This window comes from Urocampus carinirostris, chromosome 20 (genome assembly GCF_059441175.1).
Source record: "Urocampus carinirostris isolate Australia breed hairy pipefish chromosome 20, RoL_Ucar_1.0, whole genome shotgun sequence".
Taxonomy (NCBI): domain Eukaryota; kingdom Metazoa; phylum Chordata; class Actinopteri; order Syngnathiformes; family Syngnathidae; genus Urocampus; species Urocampus carinirostris.
The window spans coordinates 18405935-18433912 of record NC_142368.1 but is presented as its reverse complement, the minus strand read 5'-3'; the positions used below and the strand labels follow the sequence as shown (position 1 = coordinate 18433912).

Genomic DNA, 27978 nt, shown 5'->3' with positions numbered 1-27978 from the left:
TAGGCGGTTCCTGTCTTTTCCTGTTTTGGAGCAGGTGACGGAATTTCGAAACGGTAAAAAGACCCTTTAGTTTCGCTCGTCAGACGGAAGTAAAACATGGCGCCGCCGTCGCCGCTTTTCCGTCTCTCCTTCCTCTTCGTTTTCCTCACAGCGCGTCCCGGCGGCGGGCACGCGGACACCGGCTGCCCCGGTGACTTCTCCCCGGGTCAGGAGGACTTTGTCGTGGACGTTGAGGACGCTGTTAAAGAGGGCGCGGTTCTTTTGGCCGCCGTGAACGCGCACTCCATGCGCGAGTGTAGAGACGCCTGCTGCGCGCTCCCGCGATGCAACATGGCGCACCTGGACTCTAACCGCACGTGCACGCTCTTCGACTGCGCGCCCAGAAACCAACTCGTGTGTCGCTTCGTCCGCAGGAAAGGATACCAAAGCGTCATCAGGTCTTTCGAGTTCAAGAAGTACTTTCAAGGGCCACAGGATACAGGTGCCTACTTCCATACTAAAAGTCTGTTAAAATGACCGAGAGAAGATAAACAAATTAGTTATCGTCAGGGGCCATTTAAGGTTCGGTCGTGGTCAATGTTCCCTGTGGAACAGTGGAACCTCGGTTGTCGACCATAATCCGTTCCAGAACCCTGTTCAAAAACCGATTTGTTCAATCACCGAAATCGTTTTTCCCACTAAAAGTAATGTAAATCGTTTTAATCCGTTCCAACACCCTGAATGTTTACCATGGACATAAACATGAAGCTAACCCAGGCTAATCGTACGTTCGCATTAGCGTAATCTTCCAAACGAAAGTTTACGCTAACATGAACGTGTAAAAATAAAAAAAAAAGGATAAAGAAAAGAATTATGAATAGGATTTCTTACCTTTGTGGTGGACGGTGGGGAGAGAAAAAAATCATCAAAAGTTTTTCAACCTCTTCCAAAACTTGCGGCAGTTGCTCGCTTATAGCGCTAACTTCCTTAGCCGCATCACTCGATTTCACAGCCTCCTTATTCTTTACTATCGTACTGATAGTAGATTTAGCTATGCTGTATTCCCTAGCAAGATCGGAAATTCATACACCTCTTTCATATTTAGCTATTATGTCTTTCTTAAAGGCAATAGTTTTACGAACAACTTGTCTTTTTTCACCTGTCCTGCTTGCACCGACCTTCTTCGGAGGCATAATTAGGGGCTAAAACACCCGTACGCCGCTCAGCATCGCACCCTAGCTTACGCACTCACGCATTACCGGCGTTCGAACTCCGATTTTTTTGACCGAACAGCGAAGCAAGAATTTCTCGAAATTTTTGGTCGGACTCCGATTTGTTCAAACTGAGAGGCGTTCGAGAACCGAGGTTCCACTGTATTCCATTATCAAACATGTCCAAAACTTGACATCACGTTACATTTTGCTGAGATTTTGGCAATGCAAAAAATTTTTCACTTTTGAGTGAATTGACTAATGTATTATTGCAAAAGTTGTACGGCCTACAAACGTCGTTTGTTTTCACAATTCTTTCACAAGATATCCATTTCTTTTTATTTCCTGATATATTTTGTCGCATAATATTAACATTTTCGAGGGCTTATTTAGTCGGTTGTAAGATACAGAACTGTACTCAGTCACATTTTTTAATGGAAGTACAATGTTGGCAACAAGATTCACTTGATATAATTGGAAATTATTTGAATAAAACACAAACTTTTTCTTCTTTTCCCCCTGTTTTTTTTTTCAATTTTTAAAAATTCCTTTAAAAAAATCTCATTTTGTTTATTTTTTCCTAGCTGTTACTTTTTTCTTTTTGTTCCCTATTTACTGTTTTTCCTTTGTTTCTTTCTTTTCATTTTTTCTGGCTTTTTTTCTGAATTTTTCCTTATTTTTTCTCTTCCTTTTGTTTCTTTTTTTCTCAGCTCTTCACTACTTTTTCATTCTGGTATTTTTTTCTTTTTTGTTCTATTCTCCCTTCCTTTAAGTCATTTTGTGCATGATTTTACATAATATTTGGTCATATAGGGATGAAAGAAGCAAAAACAACCTGTAGAGCCATTTAGGACTCAAAAGAGCCGGATCCTTTTAGTGAGCCGAGCCGAAGAAGCCGGTTCTCGAAAAACTCTACTGACTTTACTCAACTTCGATTTACTTTGACTCAATTCGCTTCTTAATTAGCAATTTCGAGCCCTGATTTTTGTGAGCTGGCTAGATTTTCTTGTACGAGGAAAAGCTCTGGGTAGTGCTCAATTGCGCACACACGCAGTTTAGAGGTAACATTGGTCATGGGCAAACTACGCCCCACCAAAAAAAATGCTCCATTTATAATGAAGATAGTTCTATATTTGATATATATTGTTGTAATAAAATATATTAAAATGTATCGTTTGCCAAATTGTTTGAATTAGTTATCTGACTCCATTAACCAAACATAGCCTTCATTCACCTAACAATTCATGCTCAACAAGAGACCGCCATTTCCACACGGGGGCAGATTTAATTTCTAAAAGTATTTAACTAAGTGAACTCCATCGAATTAACCGAATTAGTGTCGCTTGTTTCTCCGTCGAGCCTCTTCTCTCGTTCCCCCTCGATCTTCTCCGATCTTCTGAAGTTCTCCCGGCCCACTCCTTTTCTGCAAGCCGGCGCCCCGGCTCCTCCCATGGGCGCGTCAGGAAAAAAAACCCACGTGGCCCCCTTGCCTCGATGTCTGTCCTTGTGCGTCTGGCCTCCTCCGTCAGAGTCCTGTTACCAACAGAACTAAACAATCGCATTCGGAACAGCGTGACCTGTCATTGAACTTAAGCCTTCTCTGTGAAAATCTTCATTGCATTCAATAAATGTAATCTGTATTTGATCGTACAAAATCCCTTATAGTCAAATATATTAAATCCTTCAATATAGAACTATCTAGAGTACTAGTAATTGTCAAGTGATGTTTATTTGGATAGGCCTTAATCACAAGGAGTCTCAAAGGAATGCACAGTCCACAGATTATTGCAAACTACAGACTATTATGACACCACCACCGGGATTCGAACTGGGATCCCTTGATCCCAAGACAAGCGCTCTGCCTCCTGAGCTACTGCCGCCCCAAAATGAGAAGTACCATTTCAAAATGGAAATGTCATGCAGCCTCTGCAATTTCTACAGATGAGCCGGCGCCACCTATCGCAGTCACGGGTGTGGACAAGGTGGTGCAGCCCGGGACCACGATCACGCTCGACGGCCACCAAAGTTTGGCCCTCGGCGACGCCCACATCCTCAGCTATGACTGGTCGCTGCAGAGCGGAGACCAGAGTGTCGTCATGGAGGTAACGGGAACAGAAACGCATTTTAGAGACAGATTTCTCTAACGAACCTGGGCCTTTCCACTGTGCCTTATTTAATGCAGAACAACAAAGACAACGACACTCAAGCTTGATTTACGCATGCGGGAGAAGGGGGTCCTCTCACTTACTCTCTCCTTTGATTTGATGCTTTCCTGGCATTTTATTGACAAAGTTTCCAGCACATTAGCACGATCATAACACGTCATATGGTCCACTCCTCAATAGGGATTTTCCTAAGCTGTATCATGTCTTGTGACACCCGAAGAATGCCCAAAACAATGAAGTTTAAAATGATACAGTGGTACCTCTAATATTCAAGAGTATTTTGTTCCCAGATGGAGCCTGTTTCTAGAATTCCTTTTATCTAGACCGCAATTTCCCCAAAAGAAATAACTAAATAACAATCAGTTCATGGTCACCCAAAACCATCCATCCATTATCTGTATTGTTTATCCTTAGTAGGATCGCGGGAGGGCTGGAGCCCAACCCAGCTATCTTCGGGCAGTGGGCAAGAGACACCCTGAACTGGTTGCCAGCCAGTCGCAGGGGACACAAGAGACAGACAACTCACTCGCTCATTCACACCCAGGGACAATTTGGACCAGCCAATTAACCTGACATGCATGCTTTTGGAATGTGGGAGGAAACGGGAGTGCCCAGGGGAAACCTATGCAAGAACGGAGAGAACATGCAAACTCCACACGGGGAAGTTGTGGTAGCTGGACTTGAAACCTGAACCTCTGCAATGTGGAGCTGCGTCTAACCACCCATCCGCCGCACCGCATCCAAAAACCCCCAAGTCATTGCTAAATAGCACTTCTTCCTGTTAACTAAAGATACCTTCAATGATTAATCAAACATAGGCTCTTGGCCCTCTAGTGGTAGCGTCTGGAAATTCTCTTAAAGATTTTCTCCCAAGATTTTTGATCAATAGACATTTCTTCAGGGGTGATTTTAGGTACAGAGCTTTGGGAGTGCTGAGCACCCAGAGTGTATGGCTGGTTCAAAGAAAAATAATTTCACTTAAAGCAGGGGTGTCAAACTTATTTTAACTCAGGGGCCACACGATAGAACAAACATTTCCTCGGGGGCCGGACTAGTAGATTAAAAAGGAAGAAAAAGAGACATAAATAAGAGATAGGGACAGAAAAGTAGAGAGGGTGGGACAAAGAAAGAGAGAAAAGGAGAAAGAGAGAGAGAGCGTAAGAAACAAGAGATAAAAAGAGAAATAGTGAGAGGGAGAAAGAAAGAAAGAAAGAAAGAACAAAATCTAAAGAAAAATAGGAGAGAAGGGGAAAGCAATAGAGAGAGAGAGAGAAAGAAAGAAAACAAAGAGAAAAGGAAAAAAGGAAGAGAGAGCAAAAGAAGGTAAAAAGACATAGATAGAGAGAGAGAGAGATACAAGTACAGCGTTTGTGAGAGGCACTTGGCTTAGCCAACATTAAGCAGTTTTTCTCTTGCGCTTCTCTGAGCGTTGTCTCGCGGGCCGGATTCAATCCCTTGCGGGCCTGATTAAAAAACTTCGTAAGTAGAGACGCATTTTCAATGTAAATGCTGTGATCCGTTCCAAGCCCCGCAAAAGTACAGTATGTTATTTTTTTAATCAATCATAAAAGAGCATCAAAACATGAAACAAATACATCAATCACATTCTTTCACACTAAACCTAAAACAAAAGGCACATTATGTAAGAAAAAAAAAAAAACTGATCCAATGACTTTAGCCAGGTTTTGACAATCCGTCGGAAATGCGCCACAGAGACGTAGCGATAGCCCAACTTGTCAACACCTATCCCGGGTGATTCCTTTCCACAAATTCAGAGACTTCATGGAAATTTGCTAAAATGTTTTTAAGCTAATTAAATGATAGCTGTGTCCTCTTCCCCACCATCTTGCCAAAACCCCTCCTCCTCCTCCTCTTCCTTGACTCTGAACTGTGACAGTGACAAGAAGAGCATGCTGGGAGCGCGCAAGCGCACCGGGTTGCCAGGCAGATTTTAGGCGATAGCCAGTTGGTTTACGTTCGGGAAACCCTGGGAGCGGATAATAGCAGCACGTACCGCATTTCTGAATTCGTAACTAGAGGCAATATTTTCCCTTTCGGGTACTTTGTAACCTGAAACTTTCATATGTAGAGACATTCCTAACTAGAGGTACCACTGTAGCTGTAAGAACTATATGTAAAGTAACGCAAAAAAATCGAATGCTCCTATCAAACAGTAACTATATGATAAATACTAAAAGAGTTGATACGTTATAATTATATAAAATCTTTGAAAGATGTCACCTGCTTGTCTCTTTTGCAGAAGACGCTGCTGCCAGAGCAGGTGAAACTGTCCAACCTGTTGCCCGGACTTTCTGTTTTCCGCCTCACTGTCACCGACTCCAACAAGGAATCGCGCAGCGCCGACATCCAAGTTCTCGTCCTTAGCACCGAAATGTCCGCCCGTAAGTCTTGTCTTGAACTCATTTAAAGTCAGGTTAACTTTAAAAAACGAAATACAGTGGAACCTCGGTTCTCGACCATAATCCGTTCCAGAACCCTGTTCGAAAACGATTTGTTCGATCACCGAAATCATTTTTCCCATTAAAAATAATGTAAATCGTTTTAATCCGTTCCAACACCCTGAATGTTTAACGTAAACATAAAGCTAACCCAGGCTAATCGTACGTTTGCGTTATCGTAATCTTCCGTACGAAAGATTACGCCAACATGAACGTGTAAAAATAAAAAAATCAGGTCGTTCACAAGTCATTTAGCACCCGGGTCTCCACAACAAGTGGTGAGCGGTTCATTGGAAAGGGGGCTTCGTTCCGACACCCTCAATGTTGGGCTCCGTTCCAACACCCTGAATGTTTACCTTGAATGTTTAACGTAAACATGAAGCTAACCCAGGCTAATCGTACGTTCGCGTTATCGTAATCTTCCGTACGAAAGATTACGCTAACATGAACGTGTAAAAATAAAAAAATAAAAAGATAAAGAAAAGATTTATGATTAGGATTTCTTACCTTTGTGGTGGTCAGCAGAAGGCGCAGATCAGCAATAGTTGTACGCACTACTTTTCTTTTTTCACCTATAGCAACTTTGCTGCTTGCACTGACTTTCTTTGGAGGCATAATAAGGGGCTTAAACACCTGTACGCCGCTCAGTATCGCACCCTAGCGTACGCACTCACGCATTACCGGCGTTCAAACTCCGATTTTTTGACCTAAACGCAAAGCAAGAATTTCTCAATTTTTGGTCGGACTCCAATTTGTTCGAAATGAGAGGCGTTCGAAAACCGAGGTTCCACTGTACATACCGGTCAATGGAACTGAATGCGTTGTTTAAGTTATGTGATCGTTTCTCATATATTATTTTTATTTTTTTTTGTTTAATTTTATCTTGCTAAAGCAGGGGTTAGCATACTTTTCGGGTCGCCGCTTGCATCGGTTTGAACAAATTTGCACAAAGCCGAAGAAAAAAAAATAGTAATGTATTTAATTTTTGCCGATAGTCTTAAATACGATACCTTGGAAATACATGAAGAAAATAGATAACTTAAGCAAGCCACAAGTATTTCATTGTCTTTGTGTTGTCCATATTAACATTCATTAACAGATAAAGACTTGAATTAAGAATAATCGCAAATTCATATCCACCATTTTTAAGCACTGAATTAGATTATTTGCATAGGAAAACTCTACAATAGGGCTCCACCCAGTGGACATATTAAAAACTGCAGGTAATTATTTGACTAGAAGTGCCTCTTTTTTTCTCAACTTTTCCTTACTTTTTCATTTTGGTATTTTTTTTCTTTTCTTTTTTGTTCTATTTACCCATCTTCCTTTAAGTAATTTTGTGCACAATTTTACATAATATTTGGTCGTGAAAGGCTTAAAGAAGCAAAAACAACCTGAAGAGCCGTTTGGGACCCGAAAGAGCCGGTTCTTTTTAGTGAGCCGAGCCGAAGAAGCCGGTTCTCGAAAAACTCTACTGACTTGACTCAACTTCGTTCTACTTTGACCTTGACTTCAAAATACCGCATTTAGTAAACAGCGTCTGGGGAACCCGAGTATTTCTACCTTCATGCACTGTAACTTTGACTTAATTCACTTCTTAATTAGCATTTTCGAGCCCTGATTTTTCTGAGTGGCTAGATTTTATTGTGCGCTGAGAATGTGCAGGCAGTGCGCGATTGCGCACGCGTGCAGCTTTGAGGGAACATTGACCAGGATGCACTGAATAATACGCAATGCTCCTTTAAGGTTACTGCTTGGCGGAGGCGAAAGTGGGGCCCTGCCGCGCCTCTTTCCCCCGCTGGCGCTACGACGTCAGCCAGCAACGGTGCCTGCAGTTTGTTTTCGGAGGATGCAAAGGAAATCTCAACAATTTCCTGTCCGAGGACGACTGCCAAGAGGCCTGCGCCGGAGTCACAGGTTACCCTGACGACGCACTCGCACACTCTTTACGCAAATGTACTCCCGAAATCTCACCTGAAATATGGTTTTGATCCCTGCAGCCACATCATCAGAACTCCAGCGCAGCGCTCTGCCAGCACGTGGTGAGTACATTCAAACAAACATTTTTAAAGGGGTACAGTAATCCCTCGGTTATCGCTGTTAAAGGGGCCCAGAATAACCCCCCCTCACCCAAACGTGAAAATCCTTCATAGAAGCCCCCAAGGGTCAAACTTTTAGATGTAGTCCTTAACAACTGAGAGTATAAGACTATAACAAAATAAAAACCACACAGAACATAGAATCGCTTTTGAATGAATGGTCTTTATTGTCCATATACAAAAGAACAATGAAATTGGAGGCTACGTGTACGCTAGCATCGGGTATCCTTTGGTTGAGCCAGGTCTCCATGAGGCTCGGTGGCCTTTGGGGTATGGCATCTGCCCGAGACTGGGAGGTTGTGGTTCAAGCCTCGGCCGAGTCATACCTAAGACTTAAAACATTGGTACCCGTTGCCTCCCTGCTTGGCATTCAGCATTAGCGGTTGGAATTGGGGGGTTTGGTCACCTAATGACTCCCAACACCTTATTCGGGTTGAGCGAGGGGGCTGGGAACCCTCTCCTCTGAATCAATCACCCAAAAAGAGACATAAATGACTCTAGCCACCTCCCACCAGGGGGATATGGCTGTGGTATAATATATATATATATATATATATATGTATATATTGGTACTGATTTAGGAGTAAAGGTAGTATTGTTTACATGAAAGTTGCGCAAATAAAACCTTTTTTTGGCGCAATACTCCGACCAGAAGCCTTGATAGAACTTGACGAATAACAAAAAATAGGAGATTTTAATTGAAAACTGATTCAGGTTTTGGGGCTGGTATTGGACCAATATCCCATATCATTATCTGATTAGGACACCTCTTATGAATGGTCCAACTTTTGTAAAAATAAACTGTTGAATAGTTATAAAAAAGCTACAAAATGAGAGTTGATAGAAGAGGCAAGGGCTCTAGCACCACCTTCTCTTCACCTGTGCTCGCCACTGCCATGAGTGTGTTCTTATGTGTTCAGAGGAATGCGGTGCCGAGTGTCTGCCCACCCAGCTAAGTTGCGGCCATCTTTGCTGTGTGGACCGAAGCTTGGAGTGCGACGGAATCGAGCAATGCAGCAACGGCGCTGACGAGAAGCACTGCAGCCAACGTAATGCACACAAACGCAACCAGAGTTAGGCACCGTACTGAACAACAGTTATTAGTTACAGTTACTAGCCTCTTCATTTCAAAAGTAATTGAGTACTGACACCGAAAAAGCTTGCATTACTCAGAGAGTAACTATTTACTTACAAATTACCATACACAGTATGTCAAGGTTAAAACTTGAGATTGTAGTAGAATGAAGAAAAGAACACACTTGTGAGTCGGAGATTTAGGTTTTGGAAAGCCCTTCCATCGGAGGCGCGTGGTTCCAAGTTCGGCTCAGGGAGGAATCATGCTCCCCCTCTGGCAGGAGGCTAATTTATTGGAAAACACATAAATGAAACGACACATCTGATTAAACAAAATTATATAAACACAGGGAACAAATCTAATGGGTTTAGACAGATATCACATGTTTAAATGCAGTGTATAATGTAATGCTGGTCGCTAGATGGCGTGCGAGTATAATGAGCAATAGGGATAGTGAAACTTTGTATCACAATGCGTCTCTGTAAATGTAGGGAGGCAACCTCTCGAGCTAGCTTCCTGGCACTAAAAACGATGGCCATCTTGATTAATAGTTCGCAGGCCCCAAGATGGATGAAAGAGTTGCCTGAGAAACTGTTAGTGGCCTTTCAAGTTTTAGCTTTTTCGTTAGAGACACATTTGTTGGTGCCTGGCAACTTATTATTTTGAACTCGTAAAACCACACACTTATTGACTATAGTATAAAAATATTAACATATAAAGATATAAGAGTACAAAAATAAGATTATCAGAGTATGTAAATGTATAAAAGTATAAAAAGCACATTTAAACCATGATTTCCCTTACACAGTATATAGCTTGCATATACATAAGCCTATCCCTTCAAACTGCTTAGAACTATCCATATAATGAAAGAAACACAACAAAAATGTTTGCACCAACCTGTGGAAGCAGTGAACCATTTGATATGTTTTGGCTTGTGCAATCTTGGGATCTTACAAACAAACACCTAGCTGAGACATTCCATATCCATGTTGTTTTTGGTTTTCAAACCACTACAAGATATCTTTCTCCATTTTGGGGTACTGTGTGTTTATTATCCTCTGTTCGCACGTTCGGGCTTCAATTTCCAGTGATGTATCCTTTTTCCATCGTCTGACTTTTTCATCTACAAACTTTCTTGCTGCTTCCATGTTCCCTGTTTCTTCAGTCGCATTCATCACTTTTAGCCTGAAGTCAGCAGGACAAACGTTTTCTTTTCCTTTTTAGGCATAGTGTATTGAAAAACTTTTACAGACACAAAGACCAAAATTCTGCACACTGTTACTGTAAATTATGTGTTTCCATTTGCCCCATTACTTTCCCGTTGGTTCTTGTATAAGCCGCACTGTCTATCAATCGCTACTGGTGAGAAACAACCAAAAGCATAAAACATGTGTTATATTTTATAATTCAGAATCTGCTTATATTTGAGTACAAACAGTAGAGAGAATATCTCCATGAGGAGAAACTTAGGATGCTTGCACTCTGTGCTTGAGCCTGCGCCAACATAATTATTTAAGTTGTACCTTTTTGGTAAAAATAAATACGCCCACCTGACAGAGCGCATGGCTGGTAAATCTGGTTTTGTATGTGACAATGTGAGTGATGCAGCAGTATTCAGGAGTCTGAGGACAGTGCAGTTCACGATCTGCATAAAATAAGTGGCAAAAAATTACTTTGTAATGCACCATTGTGGTAACGGCTGTAGAGTTGGACAATTTTATTGATAACACGTGAGGGCAGTGGTCGGCAACTCTCGGGCTGCGGACCGGCATCGGTCCGTGGAACTCTGGTACCGGGTTGCACCAAAAAGAAAAAATAATTGCTTTATTTTTTGTTTATACCGTATTTATTTGTGTAAACAAGCATAACATCCCCCTCATTAAAATCAAAGTTTGGGTGCATGTTGGATATGAGATGGGGCCTGAAAATTGCGCCCGAACCCAGTATTAAATCCCAAAGCAACCCGAGCCAGACCTATTAACTGAGCCCGGCGCTAACCCAAATTTTCATATTTTACTTGTGAGGACTTGGGAGGAGTGGTGTTTCTGTCTCTGTAACCCTGCCCCCGCCTGCCCGCCTGTTTTTTGGGTCCACGCGAGAGGGGCGCAGATCCTCCACAACGAAAAAGAAACAAAGAACGATGACGGTCTGATAATTTAAAAGAAAAAAAAAAGTCCGTGAGAGAGAAGCCCATCCCAGCATGATCCCAGATGTATTGATTGACATTTTAGGATCGGCCTGGGCCTGGTGCGCGTTATACCGAGGTCACTGTAAATGGCCAATGAGTGATCAGTCAACAAATATCACTGACCTTATTTGCTCAGCATTGGATGCAGCCAAAATCTGACCTGTATTGTGGCAGTGAGAGCTTCCAATCTTAACCACTAGGGCAGGGGTCGGGACCCTTTTTGACCCAAAGAGCCATAAAAGCAAAAAATGTTTTAAAAATAAATTGAGAGAGCCACATCATTTATTTTCAGACAAAATTGAAAAAACTGCCAAACACGCTCTCTAGACAAAAGCTAATTCTTCAGCACATTTTTTTTTCACTTTTGATGATTTAATCAAATGTATGAAATGATAATAATGCCATATCCCGTGTCCCAAATCAATGTAAATATGCCATTTAGAATTTGTCTTCCACTTTAAGTTTAGAGTGGCTATTTTTTCCATGAAATTTGTCCTTAATAACTGTTTGAAAACAATGCGCATGCAAACATCTTTTGTAAAAATGTCACAAACGACTGCAAACCATACGCATATCGTCATATTCACTTTGGGTGTAGACTGCACTGAGCGAGAGAGAAAAGGAAGTGCCTTGCGCTGTGTGCAGGGACCCGCCCACCTGTACTGCTCACCCAATCAAAGTCGTTTGGGGCGGCAGTAGCTCAGGCGGTAGAGCGATCGTTTTAGGATTAAGGGATCCCAGTTCGAATCCCGGCTTGTCCGTGTTACATGCCGAAGTGTCCTTGGGTAAGACACTGAACCCCCAATACCCCCAATAAGCAGGTTAGCAGCCTTACATGGCTGCACAGATCATGGCCGCTATTGGGAAATGTGAAGCACAATGTAAAGCGCTTTGGGAAGTCATTGACTTGAAAAGCGCTATATAAATGCAGATCATTTCATTTCATTTTCATTTGCCAGCGTTTTTATTTATCAGTTTAAATGGATTCTTATCGAACTTCTGCATTAAGTTACTTCGACCTTATATGGACCAAAATCGGGATGAAATCACTTGACTTTAGAACGCCACAGAGAGATGTGCAATAGTTACATTTTATTTCGGAGCCATACGTACTCATGAAAAGAGCCATGAATGGCTCCCGAGCCATAGGTTCCCTACCCCTGCACTAGGGCATTAGGATTATAGATGACCTAAGAAAACTCAATTGATTTTATCTCATCATTACACTACTTTTACTTGCAGTGATACATTGTACAACGTGTAATGAAGTCCAGTCAAACAATGTTGTACAACGCGGCACAGAGAGTAAAAATAGTGTGATAATGAGATTAAATCGAATGCCTTTTCCAATGTCATGTAGATCCTTAGTGGTGTTCTGATTACACAGTGGACTTACCAATGTTCCCTGTAATTTTCCTTACGGGTCTGAGCGTTCACACAAAGTCGGTGAGCAACGCTTGAAACAACAGTGAGCAACCATTATCCCAAGTGTGGCAAGATAATTCATTATCAAACATGTCCAAAACTTGACATCAAGTTACATTTTGCTGAGTTTCCGGCAATGCAAAATTATTTTTCTCTTTTGAATGAATTGACTCATGTACTATTGCAAAAGGCCTACAAACGTCGTTTGTTCTTACAATTCTTTCACAAGATATCTATATTTCTTTTTATTTCCTGACATATTTTGTTGCATTAAATTAACATTTTTGGGGGCTTATTTAGTCGGTTGCACCATACACAACTGTATTTAATCGCATTTTTGAGTGAAAATACAATGTTGGCAACAAGATTCACTTGATATCATTGGAAATTATTTGAATGCAACACCAACTTTTTCTTATTTTTTCCATGTTTTTTTCTACTTTTTTTTAAATTCCTTTAAAAAAAATCTCATTGTGTTTATTTTTTCCCAGCTGTTACTTTTTTCTTTCTGTTCTCTGTTTACTTTTTTCCTACTTTTCTTTTTCTTTTTTTCTGGCTTTTTTCTAAAACGTTCCTTCTTTTTCCTCTTCCTTTTGTTTCTTTTTTTCTCAGCTTTTCACTACTTTTTCATTTTGGTATTTTTTTCTTTTTTGTTCTATTCCCCCACTTCCTTTAAGTCATTTTGTGCATAATATTACATAATATTTGGTCATGTTGGGATTAAAGAAGCAAAAACAACCCGAAGAGCCGTTTAGGGCCCGAAAGAGCCGTTTAGGGCCCGAGAGAGCCGGTTGCTTTTAGTGAGCCGAGCCAAAGAAGCCGGTTCCCTGACCAACTCTACTAACTTTACTCAACTTCGTTCTCCTTCGACTCGACTTCAAAATACCGCATTTAGGACACAACGTCAGGGGAACCTGTGTATTTTTACCTTCATGTACTGTAACCTTGAATTAATTTTGAGCCCTCATTTTTGTGCGCTGGCTAGATTTTCTTGTGCGCTGAGAATGTGCGAGCAGTGCGCAATTGCGCTCCCGCGCAGCTTAGTAGGAACACTGCTTGTTACTTATTATTATTGTCAGTAGTAGTAGTGGTATTATTAAGCCAGGCCGGGAGAATATAGTCAGACATTAAACCGGTCTGTGGTACAGAAAAAGTTGCAGACCACCGCGTTCGGGTACTCGTTACCGAGAAAAGTAATCGCGTTCCTTTGTAACGCCATCACTGCACGCGACACAGTAACTCAAGTCACCCTTTTCTATTTCAGTCGACGAGACGTTCGCTCGACTTTTGGACATCGACATCAATCAAAGAAAAGGTAAAACCGCTACATTTGTTAGCGTGATGCTAATAGTGAATTGATTGCGATGACCCCGCCCCCTAGCGCGCTGCACAGAGCCCCCACAAACTGGTCCGTGTCGGGCTAGCCACACTCGCTGGTACTACGATCCGCTCAACACGCAATGCCAGCGCTTCACATATGGCGGTTGCCATGGAAACGACAACAACTTTGATGAGGAGACGCAGTGCGTCTCATCCTGCCATGGCATCACAGGTACGTGTGCTCAAACAGAGGTAACATCGGGCCTATAAAAATTAAACCTGACCCAGGCATGCGGGTATTAAAGCTTGACCTAGCCCGAGCCCGACTAATTTACCTGATATGCAGGACCAAACCCGAAGAAAATCAGAAATGTTATACAGTGGAACCTCGGTTTTCGAACGCCTCTCAGTTCGAACAAATCGGAGTCCGACCAAAAATTTCGAGAAATTCTTGCTTCGCTGTTCGAACGCCGGTAATGCGTAAGTGCGTACGCTAGGGTGCGATGCTGAGCGGCGTACGGGTGTAGATCGCTCTTTTCGCGACCGACTGTTATCGCGTGCAGACGTGCTTCGTTTTGCTTTCACTTTTAATATAGGTGTACCAAGTGTTTTAGCCCATAATTATGCCTCCGAAGAAATTCAGTGCAAGCAGCAAAGTTGCTACAGGTGAAAAAAGAAAAGTAGTGCGTACAACTATTGCATTTAAGAAAGAAATAATAGCAAACTATGAAGGAGGTGTGGGAGTGTCTGATCTTGCTAGGGAATACAGCATGGCTAAATCTACGATCAGTACGATACTAAAGAATAAGGAGGCTGTGAAATCTAGTGATGTAGCTAAAAAGAAGGCAGAAGAAAGTGTCATTAGAACTTCCAAACGATAATTTTCCTTCCTCCTCCATCCCTCTCCCCACCGTCTACCTGCGCCTTCTGCTGACCACCACAAAGGTAAGAAATCCTATTCATAATTCTTTTCTTCATCCTTTTTTTTAATTTTTACACGTTCATGTTAGCGTAATCTTTCGTACGGAATATTACGATAACGTGAACGTACGATTAGCCTGGGTTAGCTTTACGTTTACGTTAAACATTCAAGGTAAACATTCAGGGTGTTGGAACGGAGCCCAACATTCAGGGTGTTGGAACCAAGCCCCCTTTCCAATGAACCGCTCACCACCTGTTGTGGAGACACGGGTGCTAAATGACTTGTAAACGACCTGATTTTTTTATTTTACACATTCATGTTAGCGTAATCTTTCTCACGGAAGATTACTATAATGCGGACGTACGATTAGCCCGGGTTAGCTTTAAGTTTACGTTAAACATTCAAGGTAAACATTCAGGGTGTTGGAACGGATTAAAACGATTTACATTATTTTTAATGGGAAAAATGATTTCGGTGATCGAACAAATCGGTTTTCGAACAGGGTTTTGGAACGGATTATGGTCGAGAACCGAGATTCTACTGTATTTTATTTGTGTTGGATTGAGAGGGGAGAGGATTTATAATAAGAAATCAAAGCCTTTTTCGTCACAAAATTTAAGTTAAACGAGACTGTACAACTTTTTATATCTTTTTAATTTCTGTGTCTGCAGAGTTTACATTAACTGACAATTTTCCATCATTGACGGTGTTGACGGGAAAATTGTAATGCTTTTTGTCATTTTGTCGGGTTAAAAATTAGGCCATAAAACCACAGCAGCAGTACGTCCTAAATTTGATAATAGACAGAGACGGGAAACAGTTCTTTTAATTGACATCGCAAGAATTTAGTACTTGTCAAGATGCAGCAACTTCTGTTTTTTTGTGGACCAATTTTTCAATAAATGTGTTTTTTTTTTTGGTCTAGTATGCACACATCGTTTAAGTATACATGTTTTCGTTTGGGATCCAAGTTTGGTGGTTTGTGTGTCACCCCCCAAGAAAAGGGGTGGGGAGTTTAGATATGACCACCACCTTTCACAGGTAGTCAGACGAGATGTGAAAAACGCCATAAAAAGCTGACTCAGCACTTTGTTTTGTTGAATCAGCATTTTTTCAGCAAAAAAGAGCTTTTTAACTTAGTCGTCAAGTCATATTTTTTATCACAAAGAATCTCAAAGGGCTGCACAGACCACCTGTTGTATATTTTTTGGTATTTCTGTGGGTCTTTTTAAATTTTTGTTGTTGAAGTATTTCTTTATTATAGTAATAGTGTAGTAGTATTTTTATAGTATTTCTGGAGTACGCCCCTGCCTGTCAATGCCAAAATCTGGCTAATTTCTAAAGAGCGGGATGGCGCTTTACAAGCAAAAAAGAACCGCAACCATATGATGAAGGTGCTGTATCTGAATCAGATCAGGAGGCTTCTCCTCCTACTGGTGTCCATGGAAAACAGTCTTATCTGTCAAGAACCGGAACAGGAGGAGTACCCAGCTGCGTGACGTTTCTCACACAAGCTTTATTTTACGAATGGGGCAATCATGCACGTTATCCCAAACGCCAGTGATTCGGCGATCGTTGGGCGGAAGACGTAAGGCAGCAGTCTGGTGTGGAATGACAGGAAGCCAGAGGCCGACGAGATAGATACCAATTGCACGAGCAGATATCGGACAAATGGGGTCGATACTGGACAGTTTGGGACAGACAGGATCGATATCAGGCACTGGAGACTGGAGTCCGATTACAAGCAGAACGAGGTAGACGGAAACGATACCAGACACTGGAGATAGATATTAAACAGGACAAAATAGACGGGAACAATACCAGACAGGAAACACTAGCAGGAAACCGGACAGTCAAAACCCGCGTCTTGCGGGTGCAGAGGTTCGTTGACGGACTGACAAAGGGTGAGGGAGAGCATTGAGCTTAAATAGGAGGGAAGCCAAGCAGTCAACGAGCCGCAGCTGGCGCCAAATGGGCGGGGCCAATTGGGGGCCATGGGCAACCGTGACACCTATCTGTTTCATGTTAGTTAGAAAACACCTACCCAAAAACATGGCCTGCAGAGAGACGGGCGTCGCCAGGCATTGCTTGCCCGAGACACACAATAGTTTTCTTTTGTTTTTCTTCTTGGATTCTTTGCATCTTGAGGTTAATCTTTTCCATACAAATGATATGATCACAATTACATATTTGGGTTGTTTGTATCACTATTTTAGGATTTATTTTCATCTGGACTCAGGCTGCGTCCCATTCTTCGCACTTTCACTCGCTATGTGCCCTAGTCACTCGGTTTGCGCGTTCACGTGAAAATGGGGTGTGTCCCGATACTCTCAAGACCGAGGCAGAAGTGCCCTCAAACCAAGTCGTAACCACTTCAAGACCGAGGGGGCTCTCGACCTCACTTGGCAGCGAAGTGACTACCCAGAAGGCTTTGCGAATTCTCAATATCAACAAAGATGCCCGAAAAGGAACCACACAAATGTAAGTAGTTTTCCACAACCACGCATGTATTTGCAATAAAATGTATTGAGATATCTTAGTTAGACGTAAATGCAAAAGAAAATCGTATTTTCGCGTTAAAACACGAACATTGCAAAATCGCTACTTTACGAAGTGCACTAATCTACCAAGGGAGCTGGCAAAAAAAAACCTTCACGCTACAAACTGTAAAGTAGGATAACTGTGCAGAAAATCACGGTTCAGCCCATCCCTGTTTTTATCTTAAACGAGTCGTGCTTTTCATGTACATGGCCAGTCGCTAAAGGAGCATAGTCAGAATACCGTTCTGGACATAAGCGCTTGTTTACTGCACACAATTTCGGGTGTCGTGTTTTATTTACAATATGATTCTTTCATGTGAGATCAGAATGCATTAGTTTTCATCATGCATTACGAGTAATGTCTCCGAATTTCACGTGGAAATACAGTTGAAACAAACTACTATCACATAGTTCACTGTCTTCTCTGTAAACACATATTAAGTGAACGAATTACCTTCTCAAAATGTTGTCCAAATGTGGAGACAATTCTAAAGCATATGTGATGCTGGCCAATAGAAGGCTCATACAGCCATAAGAATAACATGTCAATTTCATGTCTCACATCAACTAGTTGAGCATCGTATACACAGTTGTTTTTGTACAATACATCAGCATTAAGTAATTCTTGTTTTTTCCACCCAACCTAAAGGCCATTGTAGAACGTCCCGTGGAAGAGCTGGTCACCATCACAGCTACCACGCCATCCACACCACCGGGCACGTCGTTGGCACCTTCTAATCCGGCGCCAAACCCCAAATCACCCAGAAAAAAAAGGAAGCACGATACACTCCTTGACTTTTTGAAAGTGGAGTCTGCCGGAGTGAGGAAAAGTCTCGAAGAAACTGTGGCCAAAACTGAGCGGTTCCCGTCCTTTTTGGGAAGCTCGCGGACAAATTTCCAGAACAGTGACATCTCTGCAATGTTTCCCTTTGTTTTATAAAAGGAAAATATTTTTTTTTATTAAGAACTCAATGAAGTTCCAGTTTGTGTTTTCCAGCTTCATGGAAGTATTGGTATATTTTTGTTAAAATTTGTGACACATTATTTATTTACTATTATGTATTTTGGCCCAATGTGAGTTTGTTTTTCTGAAAGTAAAGTATTATTTAAGCTGGAGTGATTTGTAGTTGTTTTCTGTCCAACAGTCACATAGTTCACACGCAGTATCTCACATCATTATGAAATAAACCACCAAGGTGTTACTCAAAATGAAGATGTTTATTGAATAGTAATGCAGAAAAGCACATAATGCAAATGTGGGTCTGACTTAAAGAGCCTAAAATATGGCTTTTGGGCAATTTATTCCATATTAACTGTGGACAATTCTTTGTACGGTGGACCTGGGAACCCTGAAGACCCGTGACACCACACGGTAGGACAGAGCGTGGGCCAGCCAGTACACGTAGATCAGGACCTCCAGCCATGGCCCTGTTCCCTCTTTAGCAGCTCCTGCAGGGCCCACATAACCTTCTTGCTCAACCTTAAGTCCTGAATGAGTTCTGACTCCACATTCAACCATAAGCACAGGATGGGAACATTCCTGTCCAACCTGTCCATGCTTATGGGACAGCCACTCTGGAACACAATAGAAAACAAACATTTTAGACATAAATGTGGGCATAGAAAAGAAAAAGACCGCTTTAACTGTGATGTAAGCATCATGAAAAAATGTTGAAATTTTTTTGGTTTGAACAAATTTATTGACACTAATAACAAAAAAAAACAATCATGACAATCACAAACGCAATCAAGCACATTCACAATATTATATTCCAATATGATGTTATTAACAGCAAACACAATGTGAGGGTTTGAACAACCCTTCTCGAAAATCCTATTTGCAATCAAGCATATTCACAATTTCATTATATGATATCTTTGTTAGTGTCAATAGATCTGTCCAAGCCAAAGTCGATTGTCTTTTTTGGTCTGAACAAATCCCTTGACACCAACAACAGAAAACAATCATGACCAAACAACAGCAATCAAGCACCTTTTTTATATCCAATGACAACTCTTTTGAATTAAATTCCTTATGAACTAAGGTTTTTGGGTCGTACAGGGAAGTTTGGTGACGATATTATGTCAGCTTAAGGGTCAGGTGGACTGTTCTTGTGTTTGTTTACTTTTCGTCATGTCACACATTCAAGACCCCTACTATGTGTCATAAAATGGCATTAAGATACTAATAAGTAGATTGCCATTTATGTCTACACAAACATAGGGTATTATGTGAACGTGCATTGTATGTTTACTCTTACTGTATTTGACCGAACGGGTCATTTTTTTACTGAGTGTACGTACCTTGTAAAGGTGAATCAGCACTACATAGCGCCGAAGCTGTCTTCAGTATAGCACATTTCTCCTCCGTTGATTGGAGACACGGAAAAGATGATGAGCTTTCAGGCAATCGGTAATAACACAGCTGTAGCGGGCATTTTTAACGTTGCACGAAATCTCCAGCTGACACACTACTGAACACGCCTCAGGTTGAGACTCGAGTTGTTTACATGTGACGTAGGCCTATACGTCACTAAGGTCTACAGCCAATTAATATTACCGCCATCTCCTGGACAGGGGTGGAACCTTGCAAGTCTTGTCCAAACCTTTTCCACTTTGCACTCGACTCGATGAGGGCACTCCTCTATCGAGGGACCTCACTGGAGGGTTCTCGGGGCCGAGTGAGAGAAATGGGATTGGGCCTCAGTCTTACTCTTTGGGTATTCCATTCTCATGCGCCAATGACCCTGCCAAGAAGGGAAACGCCACCCGAAATTGGTTTCGCGTCTCAACGCGGGTGATGCTCAATGGCGCTCAGCCATTCTATTTCTAAACATATCACAGTTCATAGATCCCTTAACCGCCAGGGTTGTGAGGGCACTATTTCCTTTGGTGTGTCTCAGACAAGTAAAGACTGGCACAACCAATTGTCACGGTTGCCCATTGCCCCCAATTGGCCCTGCCCGTTTGGCGCCGGCTGCGACTCGTTGACTGATTGGCTTCCCTCCTATTTAAGCTCAGTGCTCTCACTCCCCCTTTGTCAGTCCGTCAACGATCCTCTGCACCCGCAAGACGTGTGTTTGGACTCTGTCCGGTATCCTGCTTGTGTTTACTGTCTGGTATTGATCCCGTCTATCTCGCCCTGTTTGATTCCTTGTTATAATCTCCAGTATCGGGTATCGTTCCTGTCTATCTCATCCTGTTTGATATCAGTCCCCAGTGTCTGGTATCGTTCCCGTCTGTCTCGTCCTGTTTGATGTCGGATTCCAGTCCCCATTGTCTGGTATCCATCCAGTCTGTCTCGCCCTGTCTGATACCTTGCTAAAACCTCTAGTATCAGGTATCGTTCCCGTCTATCTCGTCCTTTTTGCTATCTATCTCCAGTCTCCAGTGTCTGGTATCGATCCCGTCTGTCTCATCCTGTCTGATATCTGTCTCCAGTCTCCTGTATCTGATATCAATCCTGTCTGTCCCGTCCTGTCCGGTATCGACCCCATCTGTCCGGTTTCTGCTAGTGTAACTGGTATCGATCTCGTCGGCCTCTGGCTTCCAGTTGTTCCACGCCAGACTTCTGCTTTACTTTTTCCACCCAGCAATCGCCGAATCACTGGCGTTTGTGTTAACGTGCATGACTGCCCCATTCCCGTAAAATAAAGCTTGTGTGAGAAACGTTACGCATCTGGGTCCTCCTCCTGTTTTGGTTCTGACACCAATTCCTCTCCAAGCCGAGTTTTTGCATAGGGGTTTGCTCCACCACAGAAACGGATGGTAATGGTTACCAGTAGCAGAAGAAGCCTTCTGATGTGACTCACATAGCGCACCTTTATCATCTGCTTGCACTTGATTTTCAGTAAAAGGCGTCGTCCCGCTCTTCAGAGATGAGCCGACCTCAACTTTGACTGGCAGTGGCATGTGACAAAACTGAAGATATTTATTTAAATAGATTACGTGGCTCAGGAGGTAGAGCGATCGTCTTAGGATCAAGAGATCGCAGTTCGAATCCCGGCTCCTCCCTGTTACATAACGAAGTGTCCTTGGGTAAGACACTGAACCCCTAATACCCCCAATAAGCAGGTTAGCGCCTTACATGGCTGCACGGCCGCTATTGGGAAATGTGAAGCATACTGTAAAGCACTTTGGGAAGTCTTGACTTGAAAAGCGCTATACAAATGCAGATCATTTCATTTCATTAAAAAGTCAGCGAGAGAGAGGCCGGCAACCTGAACTTAATGAATGAGATTTTAGCAAGGCCAAAAAAAGTGGGTCAGATCTTACCCCTGGTGCAAATGTGCACACTTACATAATGATGTTAAGGGTTAATTTCCTGTTACAGAGCACGACGTCTTCGCCAAAGGGATTTTCGAACGCTTCGAGGACAATGACGAAGAAGAAAGCAACTCAGGTATGTTTTGAACTCCTGAGGTCTATGCAGCAATGGGCCCGGATATGAACTCTTACCTCACTGCAGGTTCCGTGGCGCTGGCGGTGATTTTGTCAGTTGCTATTTTGGCCTTGCTAGCCATATTGGGCTACTGCTTCCTGAAGAAGCGGAGGAAGCGGTCAGGAGGACGCACGGACACCGGAACTGCCCACCAGGTTGCGTCGGAGCAAGACACTTTGGTCTATAACAGCACCACCAAACCTTTGTGACAACCCTGTCTAAAGCAGGTCAAAATAGACAGGAGGTCTGATTAAACATTGTATTTTATTACGGTTGATTAATTTTGATGAAATTGTGATTTGGTAAACCTACTGGACAGTGGAGAGTGGAAATCTCAGGAATCATGTATTATCTGTTACCCAAACAAACACAAAGAACTGCTGGTACCAGATCTGTCTTTCTCAGTGTAGTTTCCATCCAGTGTAGGGATTTCAGTTTGGCTGTGTAAACAGATCCAGACTGTCTGTTTTCAGGCAGGCCGGATCAGTTAAATGATGTCAGCTCTAAATTTTTAGCTTTGTTTTCCGCATCTTGCTTTATCATTTAGCCAACATTAGTAACTTACTCTACATATTATAATCACAGATGACTGGGGATCTTTTCTAAACCCAACACATTTACATACCTGCCAACAAGTGTTCCATCTAAGCTGCGCGCGTGCGCAATTGCGCACTGCTCGCACATTCTCGGCGCGCAAGAAAATCTAGCCAGCGCACAACAATGAGGGCTCAAAATTACTAATTAAGAAGCGACTCACGTCAAAGTTACAGTGCATGAAGGTAAAAATACACGGGTTCCCCCGACGTTGTGTCCTAAATGCGGTATTTTGAAGTCGAGTCGAAGGAGAACGAAGTTGAGTAAAGTTAGTAGAGTTTGTCAGGGAACCGGCTTCTTTGGCTCGGCTCACTTAAAGGAACCGGCTCTTTCGGGCACTAAACGGCTCTTGGGTTGTTTTTGCTTCTTTAATCCCAACATGACCAAATATTATGTAAAATTATGCACAAAATGACTTAAAGGAAGGGAGGAATAGAACAAAAAAGAAAAAAAAATACCAAAATGAAAAAGTAGTGAAAAGCTGAGAAAAAAAGAAACAAAAGGAAGAGAAAAAAGAAAGAGAAATTTAGAAAAAAGTCAGAAAAAAAAGAAAAATAAATGTAGGAAAAAAGTAAATAGAGAACAAAAAGAATAAAGTAACAGCTCGGAAAAAGTAAACACCATGAGATTTTTTTTTAAAGGAATTAAAAAAAAAAGTAGAAAAAAAACACGGAAAAAGCAAGAAAAAGTTTGTGTTGCATTCAAATAATTTCCAATTATATCAAGTGAATCTTGTTGCCAACATTGTACTTCCACCTAAAAAATGGGATTAAGTACAGTTCTGTATCTTACAACCGACTAAATAAGCCCCCAAAAATGTTAATATTATGCGACAAAATATATCAGGAAATAAATAGAAATGGATATCTTGTGAAAGAATTGTAAGAACAAACGACGTTTGTAGGCCGTACAACCTTTGCAATAGTACATGAGTCAATTCATTCAAAAGAGAAAAATCATTTTGCATTGCCCGAAACTCAGCAAAATGTAACTTGATGTCAAGTTTTGGACATGTTTGATAATTAATTATCTTGCCACACTTGGGATTATGGTGGCTCACTGTTGTTTCAAGCGCTGCTCACCGACTTTGTGTGAATGCTCATACCCGTGGAAAATTAGATGGAACATTGCTGCCAACACTACCACTTTACGCGTTACACTACCACTTTTCGGACCCTAAATCTACCGCTTTTTTAGATGGTCTGCATTTCTATAGCGCTTTTCAAGTCAAAAAAGACCTCCCAAAGCGCTTTACAATGTGCTTCACACTTACCCATTCACACACTCACACACCAATAGGGAGTCACAACAACAAAAAATATTGACTCGAGACTAGTATTGTGTTGCTTTTTAAAAAAAAATGAGACTTAATCTTTGTGCATCCAAAAAGTTGGCCACTTCCGCCCATGTTGTGTTTTTCTAGTATTCTGAGATTGTTTAGTGTGTAAAAAGAGAGTGTGTGATAAAGTCTGGCGATAATGTCAAAACGTTGGCGTGGATGCATTTATTCTCAAGCAATAGTGGGAAATAATTTCAATGTTTGGCATTTATTGTGTAATTCCTCTATTTTAACAGTTAAGTGAATGCCGTTTTACAACTGAATCAACTCACCAGGCTATGCCAACTCAACACTGGCCTCTGGTTGTCAGAGAGGACATTTGGTTTGCATTTATTTAAAAAAAAAATAATATAGAGTAATTTATATTTTAAAACAATGTAATAAATGAAACTGGTTGAAAAGATTTAGAAAGAACTAGTTAATATATTTCATCTTAGCCTAGCATCTACTCCTTTACATCCATTAAAGATTGGAATTGAAAAGTATTTTTGAATACCTTTATTGTTTTTTTATTTTGGGAACCACGCTATACCCGAAATGCATCAGTCGAATGAAGCCATTTGCTTTGTGTAAACAGTTGATTTTTCAGTTATTTTAGGCATATACAAATACATTTCTGTACAAATATTCCACTGTAATGTTGTGCCAACATCATAAACTGTACAAATATTCAAAATGGTGAGAAATTGTAAATAAACAAATACGCCAGGGGGGAAACCGGTTTCACGGGAATACTAAAAGCTTTGCTAATACCTACCATTAGTTTCTATAGTCTTGAGTTTTTCCTTGCCCTCATGTAGGTTTTAGATCAGGGGATGGCGTAATGGTAGTCATTAGTCTGGACAGTCCTTTGAAATTTTTTGTGAAATTTTTCTACCTGTAAAGTTTGCACTTGTGAATGCAGAATTTAGATAAGATTGACAACGAAGGTTACTTTGGACTTTGATTTATATATCTCAGAGTTAAATATTCCAGGCAAAATAGCTTTCCAAAATAGTACGAAATAATTGTCAATCTTATCTGCCTTGAATTTACAGATTTCACACCAAAATTTTCTAACCAAGATGCAGTGCCCAAAAAGGCACCCACCAATGGACACAATCTGCCCATCCAAAGAAAACTGGATGTAGCACTGAGGGTAGTCTGGGCACCGCATATGGTACAGTACTAAGTGAAGGTATTGCACTTTAATAATTAAAAGCAGGATTGGGATACAAGAAGATTTTGCAGCATTTACACATATCCTAGAGCATTGTGCGAGGAATAATATCAAAATGGAGAGCGCATAAAACCATTTCAAATCTCCCAAGACCTGGCTGTCCCTCTAAAATTTCAGCCCAAACAAGGACAAAACTAATCAGCGAAGTAACCAAGATGCCCATGATTGGACGATCTACAGGCACACGTAGTTGAGTTGGGACAGTCTGATAACTATTAGTCTTTGTCTGCATAACTCTACCCATTATGCTAGAGGGGCAAGAAGAAAACCTTTTCAGAAAGAATATCATTAAAAGGCGTGCTTTGCTTTTGCAAAAAGTGAATATACAAATAATATGTGGAACAAGGTGCTCTGATCAGATGATACCAAAATGTAACTTTTGCGGCTGAACGCAAAGCGTTACTTTTGGCGTAGATGTAACACTGCACATCTTCCTGAAAACACCATGCCCACTGTCAAACATGGTGGTGGCAGCATCATTCTCTGTGGTTGATTTTCTTGAACAGGGCCTGGGAAGATCATTAGAGTTGATATGAAGATGACAGAGCCAAATACCAGGCGATCCTGGCAGAAAGTTTGTTGGAGTCTGCAGGAGACCTGAGAATGGAGTGCAGGTTCAACAGGACAACGACTCTAAACATAAAACAAACTCTAATATGGAAAGATTTAAAGCACATTTTTTTATTTTCACGATTGTGTCTTACATGTTGATGATTTTTAGAAAATATTTTGAGTTTTAATCTTTAAGTTTGAAGCCTGAAATACAGCAATATGTCAGTTTTTTTGGGGGGGGTGGATACTTCTGCAGGGCACTGTGTACTCATCGTACCGGCAATATCTATCTAATCTATCTTATCCATCTTTTAAATCTCACCATCTATCTCTATATTTCTATATTTCTCTATCTAAGCTATACCCCCCCGCGTGGGAGGTAGCTAAAGTCAAGAACATACTCGCAATCAACAAACATTTATTCCACTTCGCTCTTCCCAACCTGACACCAAACATTAAGCCCACAGCATAACAAGGAGTAAGTTGCTGTGCCATGCAACCCTTCATCAGCAGACAGGCCCGATAGCAGTACACTGGTTTACCCCTTCCGCATCATATGCGTCAATCAGTCATTCTTAACTATCCTCAGGGTTGGGTAGGGTTACTTTAACTTGATTACTTTAAATAACTTTTGGATTACTCCAATACCAAATACGCTAATAAAAGACAAAAGAAACTCAATATGAATAAAATGACTAAATTTTGTGCAGGCTTGGGGAGTAACGGAATACACGGAACGGCAAGAACGATGTTTGGATTTGTTTTCATTTTGTTTCTGTCGCATTTTATGTTAGTTTTGTCGGAGATCAAAGAGATCAAAGCCAGGAGAGAAAGCTTACCACGTGTTGTGAGTCATCATTTTATTCATATTAAGTTTCTTTTGTCTTTTATTAGCATATTTGGTATTGGAGTAATCCAAAAGTAAGTGAAAGTAATCCAGTTAAAGTAACCCTACCCAACCCTGATAGGATAGTCTATCCTTCACAATTCACATCTATCCCCAACACACACTCTTGCATCCCTTAAATTAACAGGCCTCACATCCAGAGCATGCTTCACCCCATCCAACCATATTTGGGCCTTCCTCTCATTCTATTTCCCACCACTTCTGCACTACATACTCTTTTTAGACATACCGCCTTCATTCATACTTTCCATAAACATCTCAGAACATTTTCACCAACCCTCTCAGCAAGATCTCTCACCTCACCAGTTCTTCTCCTTACTTCCTCATTCCTTAGCCTATCCAGTCATGTCCCTCCACACATACCAGCAATAGACAAATAGTTGAGACGACAAATCTGAAAGAAAAATGGATGAGACTGACCTGCTGGTCCATTTAGAGCAGGGGGGGGTATCAAACTCGTTTGAACTCGGGGGCCACAAGATAGAAAAAAACATTCTGTCAGAGGCCAGACTAGTAGATTAAAGATAAAGAAAAAGAGATAAAGAAATAAGAGAAAGAGGGAGGGAAAAGGTGAGAGGGCGGGACAAAGAATAAGAGAGAGGGAGAGAGCGTGAGAAACGAAAGATAAAAAGTTGTGAGAAAGGGGGAAAAGAAAGGGAGAGGAAGAAAGAAATCCAAAGACAAATAGAAAGACGGGAGGAGAGAAAAGAGAAAAGAAAGCGCGAAGGGTATGAAGAGAGAAAGAGAAAAAAGGAAGTTATAGCAAAATGAGGTTATAAGACACAGAGAAAGAGACAAAGAGCAATATACAAATATACAATATACAAATACAAGTACAGTGTCTTTGTAAGAGGCACCTGGCTTTGGCAACATCAAGTTGACATATTTCAACCTGCAGCTTGTTTTTCTCTTGCGCTTTTCTGAGTGTTGTCTCACGGGCCGGATTCATTTCCTTAGCGGGGCTGATTTGGCTCGCGGGCCGCCTGTTTGACACCTGTGATTTAGAGCTACAGTGGGAAATCACTACTTCGCGCTTCGACGTTCGCGGATTCAGAGCTTTCCGGGCCTAAAATATAATAATAAACATTTAAAAAAATTCAAAAAATAAAAAAATAGGTTTTTTATTTATTCATTTATCTTTTTTAAAGCATTTTTGAAGGGGTGTCGCTACTTCGTGGTTCTACGTTCGCGGGTTCAGAGCTTTGCAGGTCTAAAAAAAATAATAATAAAATGAAATAATTAAAAAAAAAAAATTTTTTAATTTAAGCTTTTTCGCTACTTCGCAGATTTTCACTTTTCACGGGTGGCTTTGTTCCCTATTTACCGGGTCTAAAAAAATGATAAAAATGAATTTTTTTTTTTTTAAGGTGCACCGCTACTTCGCGGATTTTCACTTATCGCGGGTGGTTTTGGTCCACAATAACCGCGATAACCAAGGTCCCACTGTACTCATCTTAGCAGGCAGATGTGCAGCAGATGTAGCCCTCCCCCTTATTTTGTGAGATTTTGTCACCATCTATCGGCGAGCGTGAAAGTACAC

At 41.4% G+C, this 27978-nt stretch overlaps 1 protein-coding gene and 3 long non-coding RNA genes across 4 annotated transcripts; 2 read left to right on the top strand and 2 right to left on the bottom strand.

The window, feature by feature from the left end:
• LOC148346463 (kunitz-type protease inhibitor 1-like) lies at positions 1 to 22102 on the top strand. Its single transcript, XM_088325589.1, has 10 exons — positions 1 to 481; positions 3132 to 3292; positions 5616 to 5757; positions 7561 to 7731; positions 7815 to 7856; positions 8834 to 8962; positions 13869 to 13919; positions 13986 to 14156; positions 21720 to 21788; positions 21855 to 22102. Exons 1-10 carry the CDS (start codon positions 97 to 99, stop codon positions 22034 to 22036), a joined length of 1503 nt encoding a protein of 500 aa, XP_088181715.1. The 5' UTR covers positions 1 to 96; the 3' UTR covers positions 22037 to 22102.
• LOC148346465 (uncharacterized) lies at positions 17083 to 18502 on the top strand. Its single transcript, XR_015848335.1, has 2 exons — positions 17083 to 17327; positions 18036 to 18502. It is a non-coding gene; the product is annotated as an uncharacterized LOC148346465 (long non-coding RNA).
• On the bottom strand, positions 18586 to 19842 carry LOC148346464 (uncharacterized). The gene is made up of 2 exons (XR_015848334.1): positions 19691 to 19842; positions 18586 to 18961 (listed from the first exon to the last, which is right to left on the bottom strand). It is a non-coding gene; the product is annotated as an uncharacterized LOC148346464 (long non-coding RNA).
• Positions 22103 to 24214: 2112 nt separating the features above from the next.
• Positions 24215 to 27444, bottom strand: LOC148346462 (uncharacterized). The gene is made up of 3 exons (XR_015848336.1): positions 27296 to 27444; positions 26737 to 26832; positions 24215 to 24637 (listed from the first exon to the last, which is right to left on the bottom strand). It is a non-coding gene; the product is annotated as an uncharacterized LOC148346462 (long non-coding RNA).
• Between the last annotated feature and the right edge of the window lie 534 nt (positions 27445 to 27978).